The sequence below is a fragment of the Phodopus roborovskii genome, unplaced genomic scaffold, assembly GCF_943737965.1.
Source record: "Phodopus roborovskii unplaced genomic scaffold, PHOROB, whole genome shotgun sequence".
Taxonomy (NCBI): domain Eukaryota; kingdom Metazoa; phylum Chordata; class Mammalia; order Rodentia; family Cricetidae; genus Phodopus; species Phodopus roborovskii.
The window spans coordinates 10,308,297-10,322,948 of record NW_026126469.1 but is presented as its reverse complement, the minus strand read 5'-3'; the positions used below and the strand labels follow the sequence as shown (position 1 = coordinate 10,322,948).

At 47.3% G+C, this 14,652-nt stretch overlaps 1 protein-coding gene across 1 annotated transcript in view; it reads right to left on the bottom strand.

The window, feature by feature from the left end:
• The window catches only part of LOC127227230 (uncharacterized), a 56,335-nt gene extending 42,958 nt beyond the window's left edge, over positions 1-13,377 (bottom strand). Inside the window, exon 1 of the mRNA XM_051191566.1 lies at positions 12,831-13,377. Within this exon, the coding sequence (XP_051047523.1) occupies positions 12,831-13,374 (544 nt within the window). The 5' untranslated portion in view covers positions 13,375-13,377. The remainder of the gene's footprint in view (positions 1-12,830) is intronic.
• Positions 13,378-14,652: the final 1,275 nt, after the last annotated feature.

Genomic DNA, 14,652 nt, shown 5'->3' with positions numbered 1-14,652 from the left:
GAGATAAATGTGGCAGTCAGCCAGGCATGTTAGCGAATGCCTTTAATCCCAGCACTCAGGAGGCAGAGGCATGCAGGTCTCTGTGAGTTCAAGGCCAGCCTGGTGTCTATAGAATGAGTTCCAACAACAGCCAAGGCCACAGAAAAATCCTGTGTTGAAAAAAAAAAAAAAAAATGGTGATGAGAAGAAAAAAATCATTATTGTATTTCTGAGTTCCATTTGATCAGGGCCATACAAATTGGCCTAAGCCCCAAAGAGATCCATGATCCCTATGGATCTACGGGTACCAAAATGGCTCATTCACAATACTATGTGAACCAAAAGCAACCATTCCCAAAGTCCCAACATTCATTTTTAACTCTTTCGGACTTCTGTCAGTATTTAGATAAATGGAGAGTGTATCTCCAATAAGATTGTTCAAAATACATTTCCCCAAGAATTAAAAACAAAAAGAAAAGAAACAACTCAGGGTTGAGAACTCAAAAACATTCTAGAATATTCTTCACACAACAGCCTGAATTTTCACTGTAATATTCCAGTCTAAATGGTCCATTATCTTCAGTGATTAGAGTCATTATCTCCCAAAGAGCTCATCGTCCTCAAACTGAACAAGTTTCCAGGAACCTGTATAGGATAGCAAAGGGTTGACATCTTCCTTAAGAACAGAATTAAGAACAGAATAATTCTCTCCACACCTTTATATTTGCCACCATTTGTGGTATGGATGAGAATGGTCCCCGTTGCCCCATGTGCTTGATTTTTCTTTTCTCTCTTTCTCTTTCTCTCTCTCTCTCTCTCTCTCTCTCTCTCTCTCTCTCTGGAGCCTGTCAAGGAACTCACTCTAGACCAGGCTGGCCTTGAACTCATACAAATCCACCTCCCTCTGCCTCCTGAGTGCCAAGATTAAAGGCGTGCACCATCAAGGCCCTATGGCATATATGTTCGAATGCTTGGTGCCCAGTTAGTGAACTGTCTGGGAAGGATTACAAGGTGTGGCTGAGGTGTGTTTCTGGGGGTGCTCAGTGTCGCCCTCTTTTTTTTTTTTTTTTTTTTTTTTTTTTTTGAAACCTGTAGATCATATGTGAATTCTGAGCTACTGCTCCCGCTCCAGGCCTGCCCAGTGGCCACCATCCTCCCCACCATGATGGTCTTGAACTCACCCTCTGTAAATAAAAGCAAGCCACTAATAAATGACTTCTTTTATAAATTTCCTGGGTCACAGTGTTTCCTTGCAAAACAGAACAGTGACTAAGACAGTATTCTACGCCACTAGGTAGAGGAAGACAAGGACACTTCAGAACTGTGCTGACACCCACCATCCTCATGGCATCTCTGCTGCAGAGTCCACTCACATAAATCCAATTTTCCAAGATGTCATGCAAATACTCACCTAATATCTCTGCCAAAGTTACTTCCCCTATACATTCTCTCTCTTCCAAGTTACCTCCCCCTATACACCATCTCTTCCAAATTACTTCCTCCTGTAAGTCACTCTCTTCCAAGTTCCTTTCCCCTATAAGTCTCTCTTCCAACTTACTTCTCCCTATAGTCTCACTCTTTCAAGTTACTCCACCCCTTATCATCTCTTTTCTAAGTTACTTCCTCCTATATATTCTCACTCTTCCAAGTTATTTACACCCGTAGAGTTTGTTTTCCAAATTATTTCCCCCTATACAGTATGTCTGTTCAAATTACTCCACCTTATAGTCTTCTCTTCTAGGTTACCTCCCCTATACAATCTCTCTTCCAAATTACTTCCCCTATACATTCTCTCTTTTCCAAGTACTTCCCCATACAGTCTCTCTTCCATGTTACTTCCCCTATACAAGTCTCTTTTCCAAGTACTTCCTCTTTTACATTCTCTCTCTTCCAAGTTACTTCCTCCATACAGTTCTGTCTCTTCCAAGTTACCTCCTTCTATACAGTCTCTCTTCCAAGTTACTTCCCCTATACATCCTCTTTCTTCCAAGTTACTTCCCCTATACAGTCTCTTTCTTCCCCAGCTCATCAAATTCTCATTCTGACCTCAGTGGCCACTCCAATAACCATCCCTGCAGCTGTATAGCCTCCATGTAAAGGTCCCTGGAGTTAGCCACCATCAAATCCCAGCCAGCAGAGGTTACCTGCACAAAGTTGTACTTTTTCCCTCAAAATAGGATATGGTCTTTCTAGCTACAGCCCAGGATGACCCAGAACTCATACTCTCTTCCTTCTGTAGCCTCCCATGTACATACTGTCTTGAAAACTTATAAGATCACCTAGAGGTGGGTGACCACTCAACACCCAGGCTTCCAATCCCCAAAGCCATGCCACAGGCCCAAGGTGCTTGTTGGTTTTAGCCAACACAAATCTAGGCATATCTGGGAAGGAACCTTAATTTTAAAAATTAAATGTCTCTGTAAGACTGGCTTGTAGACAAGTCTATGGAACATTTTCTTGACTGGTGATTGATGCTGTTGGGCCCATCCCGGGAAGGGGGAGGAGGGAAGCCAACCCTGGCAGATGGTCCTGAGCTGTAGAAGCAAACAGGCTGAGCAAGCCATTAAGTGCCATTCCTCGTGGCTTCAGCCTCAGTTCCTGCCTCAAGTTCCTGCCCTGACTTCCCTCAGTAATGTGATCTGAAGTGTAAGCCAAATAAACCCTTTCCTCCCCAAGCTATTTTTAGTCCTGCTAAACAGAGCAACTGAGATAGTCATCTGTCTGTAAGGTCGACACATGCCGTTGAATGAATGAATATACAAATGGGTCAAACTGATGGGCAAATGTTTAGGGTTCTGTTCTGTCCAACTGCCAATACTAATACCTTCAAGTAAACTGGCTAAGCTCCAGACAAGAAAGGAAAAAAAAAAAAAAAATGTTTAGGGGTAGAAATGACAAAGTACTAGGTGGTGACCTCCCTTTGACCTCAGTCTTAGAAAAGGTGCCACTTACCTGCCTGGTCACCACAGAGTTTACCTTTCCCATGAGACAGAGAACACCCTGCCCTCTGGGTGGCTACGCCTCTCTATACTCCCTGAAAGTGATTCCTTTCCATACCAAAGATCCAGGTGCCAACAAAATTGTTTTCTTCCTGGAAGGTACACAAAGCGGAACCTAGTGGAAACTCATTAGAAACAGTAAGTGTGGGTAACAACAGTGTGACCTCCTGGTACTTTATTCATTACAGCACTGGGCTTGCACAGTTACAGTTAGAGATCATTATCAAGATGGGCCACAGCATGGAAAACAACGGTTCCAGGAACCCGGCTAAAACACACAAAGAGAGAATCAATCTTTCTTAACTCTGAGTAGCCAAAGCAATTTCGGCTGCCTGTGGCATCTTCCTATCCTCCAGCACTCCCAGAAGGCTCCTGCACACGCCCCAGCCCAACAGGCCTCTTCTGCACCCCCACAGCCCTACCCTTAGTCTGGGTAAGCTGCTTTTAGCCATGTAATTAATGAACTAAGTGGTTACAATCTTGATATCCATCACCTGCAAACATTCCAAAACTCAGCCTTTCCCAATGCAGATCATTCAACCCCACATTTGTTCCATAGGTGCCTAGCCTCACTCCAGACAAGACAGTAGATGCTTGCTGAGTCCTTAGTTTAGGTCTGGCATCACACACATCACTTAAAAGGGCTCTTTCAATCTTCATGTGGAGGTAGGATGACCTGTAAGTGATCCTCCAAATCACAGCACCACTGAGAAGAAAAGGAACACAGGCAAAGGCAGAAGAAACAGGACAGCGGAAACCATGGCTGCTTGCTCCCTGAGGCCACCAGTGTTGCTGCAGCTCTGCTTTTAATCTATTACATGTACTTATTTTCTCATTTATGAATTGTGCTGTGTACACGCGTGCGCACGAGCACACACACACACACACACACACACACACACACATTGGCATGCTGCAGCACACATGCAGAGGTCAGAGCAGGTACTTGTACGTGATATTCATCTCACCAGCTTGCTGCAGATGTCTTTATATGTAAGGAAATCGAGGCACAAATCTTTTAATATACAAAAAAAAAAAAAAAGTGTTTCAGCCAGGCCTGGTGGCACCAGGCTGTAATATCAGCGACTCAGGAAGCACTTCATATGCACCTCCCATTTCCACCGCTGCCCCAAAGCTCTCTGCAGGATGGCCTGAACTGGGAGCCTCCCATCTGAGCCACAAAGACACAAGGAACAGCTTCAGCAGAAAGGAAGGAGTCCTTGCTAAGGGTGCAGAGACACAAAAGTTCAGTGACCTGGCCTGGTCATCTAGTTTATGTGTCAATAGGGTTCTGTGGAAAGCCTGGTTCCACCCTCCAATGACAGCTTTCCATTTCAACTATGGAGTAGTCATCCTGGAGTGACATGCGGCCACATCACAGACAATGACTACAGAAGAAAACCCTATGACTAGAAAGATGCAAACAAAACACAAAACACAAGCTAGAGCAGGACAGTCATGGTGAAAGGAAAGACAGTGCACAGCTGTCCCCAAAACATTCTGCACAGTTGGAAATGCTTGAAGACAGCATGTTCCTTCTAACAGTGATGCTCTTACTAGCAGAAGGTCCCAAAATCTTGCATCCTCTCCCCTCCCCCACCCCGGTTAAATGGTACTAGGAGGACTTGGTCATGTTGTCATCTCTTCACATCAGAGACAGTCACCACAGGTGTCAGAAGCCGTGCTGGGCACCCTGAAGTGGCCACACCTACATACTATGTGGGCTCTATACAGAGAGAGATCTAGGTCCTCACAAAGTAAGCAACACAGACACACTACCCGCACTATGATCTTTACAAATGCATTCTGATATATCACATGATCCCTTTGAAAGTAACTGAAGCTCAGGAATGTTCCAGAACTGACTGAGGATCACTGAACCTTTGAGAGGCTCAAAGGTACACCTTGTTTTCCCTTTAACAAAAGCCACTGGTGACAGCACTGTCAAAATGACAGCCCACTAAATCCCAGAACTTTGGGCCCAGCACTCACAAGTGTCACCTTCCACCTCACTTTTCAAGGCCCCACACAAGCAGCTAATGCTGCCTGCCGTGAAATCATTGTCACAGTGAAGTCACAGTTTCCTGCCTGTGCATCTGTAGCAAAGGCATTCACAACAATTACCTCATGTTCACAAGACGAACTTAAAGAGCAAGACAGAAGTCTTGGGCATAAGTCCAATTCTCACCCTGTCACTCAAAGCCCTATGCCTCAGTGGGAAGGTTTCTTCCCCCATGACTTCTTACCCACTCTCTGCCAGACAAGACAGAACTTATCAATATAACTCTTGAGTTGCAACTGGGAACTAAGTAATAAAAGTGATTATAAAATGCATTTGCCTCGTAACAAGTGCTATCGAAGGCAATGAAATACTAATGGGCTGGGAAAGATGAGTAGTGGTATACAGTTTAGAGAGACAAGAAAAGTGTTCATGTACCCCAGAATGGTGGTCTACAACGCTAATCTCAGCACTAGATAGACACAGGGCAGGAGGATCTCTGCAAGCTGGAGGCCGGGACAGTCCACATAGGGAGTTTCAGGACAGCTAGGGTTATATGATAAGACCCTATCTAAAATTAAAATAAAATAAAATAAAGATGAATGATGGGAATGATGATGACAAGGGCTGTCTCAAGAATTGTGAAAGCTAGCATAGATTCTGGAGTCTGGTTCTTGCCAGCCAGTACCAGGCATGAAAAGCAGTAAACAAATCCCAAGCCACACTGACTAATGAACCACCACCTTAATCACACTGGTTTCCAAGTACAAAGTAAAAGTTTCAAACCTGAGACACAATGATCTGCAAGTCTGGGGGGGGGGGGTAGGGAAATTCTGGACCCCTACCGAGCAAACTGAGTATTCAAAGACCTTGGAGGAAAGACTGCTACTGAGCAAAGCTATACCTTTCCTGTTGTATCCATATGACATCACGCTTTATCACCTGTGACATCAGAGGCTGCAGAGCTGACCTACCCACACTTCCTTGGAAGGCAGGCCCTCAAGGCCAGCTTCGACTTCTCCTACTGCCTGTGAGGTTTAGTGTCACAAGAAGCTGGCATATAAGTAGAGACAAGAGCAGGAGCTAAGTGATTTGACAGTACTCTATCAGCAAACAGCTTGCAAAATTTGCTGTTCCCTCTTTCTTTAGTCAGTTAAAGGCCCATCTTCCCTAGAACATATCAGCAGCCTCCTAAACTGGGTCTCAAAGTCTAGTGTTGACCTACTACCACTAAGCCACCAAAGTTTGGTAGAGCGCAGATCCAACCACCTATAACAGAAGCCCTTTCGTCCACTCCCTCTGCCACAGACTCAACAGCCCAGCTTCCCTGGCCACTTCCATCACTCATAGTGATCTATAAAAACATACTTTTGTATTGCTCCAACACTCCTACATTCAGGGCTTGGATACATGTTTCAACATTCCTTTGCCTATGGGCCAGTGAGATGGCTCAATTGGTGAGAGCATCCACTGCCAAACCTGAGTTCAAACCTTGTGGACAGACACATAGAATCAGCTCCTCCAAATTGTTCCTCTATCCTCTGCCCTGTACACTCACACACATGTGTACATGCACCCCAATGAAAACATAATAATGATAAGAAATGTAATATTCCCATGCCTGCCAAGTTTTGCATCTCTATTATGAGAGCACCTATTCATTCCTCAAAATCCGGCATAACATTCTTCCCTGCCATAGTAGTCACCAGGATTCCAGGTCATGCCTTTCTTAGCCCTACCTCTGACTCCTTTCTCATCACTTCACTGGAGCCTTAGCCTGCCCTGCTATGCTTCTTGAAAGCACAGACTATCTTAATCTTACCTATAAGTCAGCAGGCAGCATTTCTGCTTAACACATGGTAAACATACAGGACACATGTACTGAACTTAATAACTTAATACAAGATATAAGCTAGTAACTGTCATACATATATTGGGGTAGATAGGGCAGAGTAAGCAACAAAATATCTAGAAATGTCTCCATGGCACAAAGTGAATTTTGATCTTTGATCTTGAGAATAAGATTTACAAAAGACTGAGTCTTTTGAATAACTGACCACCTAGATGCATGAGAAAAAAATTATGAAGAAATGCCCCTGCAATAATACTTTATCATAGATCACCCAGCAAGCCCCACTCATTCCCAACCCTTAGTCCACACCCTGTGATCTGACTGGCAATGCCTGTAGCAAGTACAATTCTCAATCCAATGCCAGGTCTCTGCATGGCCCAGGCTCTAGACAGTCAAAACACTAATCCTTTCCCAAGTCTGCATCTTGTGTCACCCGCCTCTTCAGGCAGCAAGTATTTCCAGAGCAGCCATCACATGCCAGGCATTATGAATGCAGCCATTTACAATGCAGACAATCTTGTAGATCTTGAGAAGCTTCCCTTTTTGCTGAGGATGGAACCAGAAGTGGGCCATGAACACAGTCTAAGGGAAAGAAAGATGCAGGACTAGCGGCAAACACCTGTAATCCCAGCACTTGAGAGGTTGACGCAGGAGGATAAAGAAGAGTTCAAGACCATCTTCAGCTACACAGTGAGTTCAATCCCAACCTGGGTGGGATGAGACCCTGTCTCAAAAAGATAGGCAAAGTAGAGCGGAGGTAGAAAAAGTAAATATAACGTGTGAAGTGGCTATCATTAAATTATAAACAGGTTATTTACTCAACAGTTACTTGGGAGAATCAAGATAAGACTCAAGAATGAAAAAAAAAAAAGGTTTATTCATTCTGCCAGTTTCCATAAAATAAACAGCTTATATAAGACTGTGATGGGGAATACTGTCAATTTGGCAGGCTCTAGAAAACCTAGGAGAGGCTCTGATCACACCTATGAGAGATTATCTTGATCAGGTTAAGTGAGATGGGAAACTAACCCACCCAAATTGGTGGTACCATTCAATGCGCCGGAACCCAAGACTGAACAAACTGGAGAAAGCCAGCCAAACAAAGGCATTCACCTCTCTTACTGCTTATTGAATGTGGATGCAATGTAAACAGCTGCCTCGAGTTCCTGTCACTTTGGGTGACTTCACCACGGTGATGGACCTAATCCTCAAACTGTGATCCCCAACCAAACACTTCCTTACGTTTCTCTCATATGGCATATTTTATCACAGCTCCAGGAAATCTAAGCAAGATAGGACTTTTTATCTCTGAGTCATAAAACACAAACTGTGCACCTGCAAGGTTGCAGATGGCAGCATAGCTGATCCCTGTCAGTCAAGAACCAGGACTACTTCTAAAGGATCTTAGCCTATGGAAGACCAAGAACCAACAGAAAGGATACAATGTACCACCAGAGTATACCCAGGATGCCATGGGTTGGGGAGGCTAACTGAAAGGGGCATTAACCTGCTGGCTCCATTTTCCCACAATCTGGCCTGCTACAAGGCATGGCAATGTGCTAACAGACTGAGAAGGAACCAAGAAGCCCACTTGTCCAGGTTCATCCATGGGCACAAACCCAAGGCCCAGTGCTAGTGCACTGAAAACACTATGGATCTCTAGCTTTCTTGATTGTGAACACAGACAATACCATCCAGTGAAGATGCCACAGACCGGGCAAGTGCTTAGAACTAACCATGCCACTCAACTGTGCAACCTCATTTGGCCACACTCATTTCCTCATCTGTAAAATGAGACTGACTGTCTTCACATTGGGCCAATGGTAGTCCCTATAACCTAAAACCTGAAACCGGGAAGAAAGGAGGCTTACCTAGTCAGCGTTCCTAGAAGGCACATCACCAGTATCACCTCTGCTCTGGCGATGGCCGGGAGGATGGCACCAAAATAATGGGAGTGTCCAAGGGAGAAAACTCACTTCACCCAACAGGAAAACAAAGAGCCAATCAGGAGTCAGGCTCACTTTTCCGTAACTACTTCTTCGTGTTAGGTTTCAAAGAGAGACACTCCCTTAATCATCCAAAGAACAACCCAATAGGCCTCACCTCTAAAAGTCCCACAATGCTGTACATACTTGGGAACCAAGCCTTCAACACACAAGTCCTCGAGGGACAAACCACACCCAAGCCACAGCAATCATAAATCTTAGGGAATCAATGTGGTAATTACATGAGTGTATCAAAAGCTTTCAAAACTTTTAAATTATATTGCTACCTAGAAAGGAGAGGAAGATAAACATTCTCTAGCCTCAGCTTTATGGCTGTCGTCTAAGCCTTACTGCCTTTAGCCCTTAGCTAGTGACCAATCTCACTCCTGTGACCTATTATCAGGTACACTCCAAGCCTTGAGGCAGCTACAGCAAACTCCCACAACAAACTTCCCGCTGCCCCTCACCGGCTCACCCTCAGGTTCTATGTTTCATATGTACTTTCAGGCCAACAGATTTCTATCCAGGTTCTACCTTCACACTGTAGCAGCAACAACCACTTTCTCTCCCCCTTTCCTCGCCTCCAGTGAGTTTAGGGAAAGCACCGCATTCCAAAGCCATATTCCAGGAAACGTCCCCACCCACCAATGCACACATCCAGCTCTGAGGCCTCCTTACTGTGCTGGGTCAAAGTCTCAAGTTCACTCATCCACTTATGAAAAGTGTTCTTGTGCCTTCTGCCTCAACATCATACACTCAGTCCCACAGAAGCTTCCAGAGGCCCTGCCCAGCCTTGTTCTCCTATGAATCACAACCCTCGATAGGATTGATTAATGGCCCCCACAGCTGCAAGACAAATATAAACTATACTTTACAAAAAAAAAAAAAAAAAATCAGTCCTCTCTTTCAAGGGCTCAGTAGGCAAAGACACTTGCAGTACAAACATGGTGCTTGAGTTTCTGGAACCCAACAGATTGCACAAACTTGTTCTCTAACCTACACAAACATGCTGACCCTTCAAAACACAGCCGTAATAAACCGCCCTGTTCCCTGCACCTGCACAGTGGCTCCTTTGTCTAGTAGCTCAGGCTCACTCCTTCCTTCCCCAACCTACATTTCTCTTTCTCAGCCCTGGACATTCAGTTCATGCAGTACCCATCAATGGCGGTTTACTTCCCAGTCCTGATCATTTCCAGCCTGAGCAGCAAAAACACCGACCACACCCTCCATGCTTCCCCACAGTCACACACACCTGGTGCTCCTCCAACACAGGAAGGATGGCCTCCTCAACTTCGACTCCAGCAGCCCATCCAGTATCTCTCTGGTCTATGGGGAACGGGCCTCAAGCATGCTTTCCACACTGGGTCTCCTTCCTGCTTCCCCTGCCTCTGCTTTACCAAGTTAGCCTGCAGTTGATTTCCAGACCTTACAGGTTTATATACTGTCCTTGGTTTACCTGGCCCCATCACCCCAGCAGCATAAAACATATTCTGAAATCAAAGCTAACCTACCTCTGCTCCAGCACCAATTAACTAACTCCACAGCGGGGGTAATGTTATACGTTCCCACCACGAACCCCAAGTCGGAAATTAACAGTTTTATGTACACCTCTCATTAGCTCTGAACCTCAGATAACGGGTTAAAATGGAGATGGGCCTGTCGCCATGCTTACTTCTCAAGAAATTCCCATAGAATATTTGATGGAGAAGTATTTTTTAAGAAATACAAAAGTAATATATATTTATAAAGGACTTGGCAACCAAAGTTTATCAAATTTAAAACAGTGACTGTAGGATGTGTATCACTATCAACTCTAGAATAAAATCCTGTTCAACTAGAGCACATCTGTGATTAAAAGACAATACATTTTTATGTATAAAAACATAAAAAGGTATAGTTGAGAGCTTAATAAAAATAAAAACCTGCCATACAATTTCCATATTTGACAGTGGTGCATAAAAGTGTTCAGCAACACATGCCAAGCAAATGGAACAACCCATGATCATTTTCTTAAGCCAAATTACCACCTCTCTCCCTGAAACTGGGCAGCAAAAGACTTCTCAATGCCAATCTCTCAATCATGTTCCTGCCTGCTTAAAACCCTCAAAAGTCATATGGCCTGGCATTCCTAAAGTCTTTCGAAATCAAGTCTCTCCTCCTACCTACCACTATCTGGAAATGTCTACCCTCTCGGAGGAATGTCCTCCTTGTCAGAATGTCCCTCAATCCCAGCCATAATATCAATTCAAAACCAGGCTCCCCCTCCCACTGCCTAAACCAAACTCCAGGCCAGAGCTACTTACATGGAATTGGGAGGGGGTCAGGAGAAGCAAGACAAGACACTGTCCAGGCCTCAGGACTCCTGGCATGTCCCCCTACCCTTCATACAGCTAATCCTCATGAGACAGCATTCTGGACTCCACAGGCTGCTTTCCAAAGATTAAATGCAAGATACATAATTTCCTCTTTAAATGCCCCCTTGGTGCTGGCAAGAGCCTCACCAGGAGACTCTTGGGATAGTAAGAATCTTATTGGGTTTCTGTACACCACCACCTCAATCCACCATTATCTACCAGAGACCACAGGGCTGGCACTCAATGTCTGTGGATGTGGGTTTGTTTCCCTATTTGTAAAAATGAGAAAAGTGGTCAGGGCGAGGTTAACTTATCCTGCAGCAGCCCTACACACTTTTGCCTCTCTTCCTCTAAAGGTTCTCTGAAAACTTGCTTGTGGGGGAAGCAGTGAACCATTAAGTCAATAACATCTTGGAGAGAAAGTTTTATTACAGAGGCAAGCTTGCAAATGGGTAGGGAGTACAGAAAACGATGAAGAGTCTGTTGAGAAAGTCACAGAAAGGATCCGTGGTGAGGTCTTGCTAGGCCTTCCGTGTGGGGGAGGGGAAGCAGTGGACCCCTTCCTAAACAGAAAAGAGGCCCGAGACATTTTACACTGTCCCGTCCAAGTACCCAAGCCTCAAGTCTCCTGGTATTGTCTCCCGTCATACTCCCACCCCAAGGAACCAACACAGTGTCCACTCCCCAACCTTATTTAGCTTTCTCTGGTCTGCAGTTGCCTCCCTGACAAGGAAGGCCTTGCCTTTCTTACTTGAGAAAAGTCCCCATTCTTCAAAACAGTCAATCACAGACACACACACACACACAAACACAAACACACCCTCCAGGACCATTGCTGATCCCTTCATGGAGACCGAAATATGAAGCTCCTTTCCGAGAACCCCCCCTAAAAAATACTGAGCTTCGCGTCCTCCCCCCCACCCCCCCACCCCCAGTATTTGGTCCTTCCTACTTTGGGCCAGGTTTGGCTCCTGCGTCCCAGTGAGCTCCCCCTGAGGGCAAAGTCTGGCCTCGAGTAACCTACAGTGCTTGAAAACAGTGGGGAACTCCAAAAGCGCTCACAGAAAAAGGCGGCAGGGGTCCTGAGCCACGAGTCTAAACCAGGGCTCCACCTTCCAGGAATGACTTCCAGGAAAGCCCGCCTCTCGGTGCCTCGCCAGCCCCGGCTGTAAAATGGGAAGACTCTCGAGTCACCGGGTCCCTAGGCCCTTTCCGCTGTCACAACTGGGATTCCGCGAAAGCTCGAAGCAGACGGGCGCGGCCCCGCCCCCTGGGCACCCAGAAAAGCCCGGGCCGGGGGCGCTCGCGGAGGACGCGCGCAACCCCTCCCCTCCCCCACGCCGCGCGCCCCGCTTCCCGGCCCCGGAGCCCGCACTTCCGCGGCGAGCAGGGCGGACCCGCGCTCCCGCCACCGCAGCGGCCCGCCCCAGGGGGGGATCGGGGGTTCGAGCGGCGCCCGCCGGCCGAGGCTGCGGGAGGAAGCTTTCGCTACTATACCTGGGGGAGGAGGCGGACGGGGCAGCGGCGGCCGCGACGGCTGGAGGCGGAGGCTCGGGCGGAGGAGGAGGTGCCGGGCACTCCCCCCTCCCATTGTCCCGGCCCGCGGCCCGCTCCGCCCGGCCCGCGCCCTCCCCGTGCCCGGTCCCCGCTGCTGGCCCTTACCTTGCAGCGGCCGGCTCTTCCCGCCGCTAACGCTACTTATCCCGGGAAAGCTGGGAGCGGGGCCCGGGAGCGAACCCACAGACAAAAAGTGAAACTTCGGCAGGCCGGGAGCGGCTGCTGGTTGGTGCTCTCCCCCTCCTTCCTCCCCACCCCCCTTCCCGCGGTCTCCCGTGCGGTGCCCTGAGCGCTGGAGGCTGACGTCAGGGGCCTGAATTCCTGACTTTGCCTGCACGCATTTGTCCATGTAAGGTATGGGGAGGCGTGTGCCCGCGGGGCCGCTGCAGTAGCCGGGCGGGGAGGGGGCGCGGCGGCCAGCGCCCGCTCGAGGTGGGCGACCCTGGGCAGTGCACTTCCTGGAGGAGGGGACGCGGGGGTGCAGGGAGCATGGGAAGAGGAAGGGAATGAGGGATCTGCCTCCACCGGAGGAAGAGGAAGGAGATACAGGAGGAAGTCGAGAAACCGGCCCACTCGGGTCCGCTCTGCAGGCTACAAATTGGAAGGTTGAGCTTGAGCTAGGAGCCCCTGCCTTGGAACACCTCCCCATCCCCACTCCCCCCACCCCAAGAGCCTCGTCGGAGCCCCGCCCAGAACTTCAGTAGGACCCAGAACTACGGGGTGGTAGAGGGCAACTTCGGTTCGCTTCACACGTGAGAGCGCCTAAGCACTCAGGAGCTGGGACCTAACCCAGCCCGACACTGCGCAGATCTAGGAACAGATCTGATACTCTACTCACAGCTGGGTTCCCGCCTCCAGGCAGGACCCAAGCTAGGTGCTGTAAGCTCAGAATCAGGTTAGACAGGGGCAGATGACTCGACCACCCACTGAAGTGACTAGCCCCAGTTCCTGGAAGGTTGTGGTTGACAAGCCTTGAGTAACAATGGCAATCAGGGCCACTTCCTGTCCTTTGTTCAAAGAAATGAACCTTTGGAGTTTAAGATTTGCTTCCCAATCCTGCCCTGGCGGAAAACCAGAGAGCTTGCTCAGTTCTTACAGGTTAAAAGAAAATACACGAACTGGGTGAACTGGTTTGAAGAAAGACCTGCCTGTTCCTGGAAGGTTGGGGTTGGATCTTTTTTTTTTTCTCTGAAACTTGAAAAAGTGAGCAAAGATGGGAACCCCATTTACTACATTAAGACATGGACTAGGAGGTACTTGTAGGCCCTCTAGCCCGCAATATTGAAGGCTTCTAATCACAGCACAAGGGAGGTAGATAGATCTATGTGGACCCTGTCACAAACAAAACAATCTGATTTGCTCCTTTTGTGTTTCTATCCAGTCCCTACACAAAAGAAATGCCTTACTTCAACCCACACTAACAGCAACCTCAGCTCACCCTAATGGCTTTCCCACCCACTGCTACCATCTCTGGTGGGTTGGATAGGATAAATACGGTAAAGTGACCCGAATGACACCACTCTCTGAGCAGGCAACTAAAGTCTCCCACTCTCAAGCCACCTTCCACCCACCCTGGGGGCCCTGACCTCCGGCAGCCTAACCCAGTCATGCACATACAAAGTACACCAAGAACCATGGGGCTCAAATGGCCCTTTACAGGTTAGATTTTGGTGAGACTTTTTGACTAAGAATTAATCAAGTAAGTGTTAAAGTACATATTCTTGTGCTTAACGTTTATTGAACAACACCTCTCCTACGGTCTTCAAATTCAAACACTTCTGGGTTCAAACCGCTGACCACCTTTGCCCTCTCAACTCTCCCAGCTGCACACCGAAAAGCAGGAATTCAGCAGAAGTGAAGGTCAAGAGAACCATGCACTCCAGGAGATAATGAACTGTCTCCTCTTTATAATTAAGCTGATAGCAGA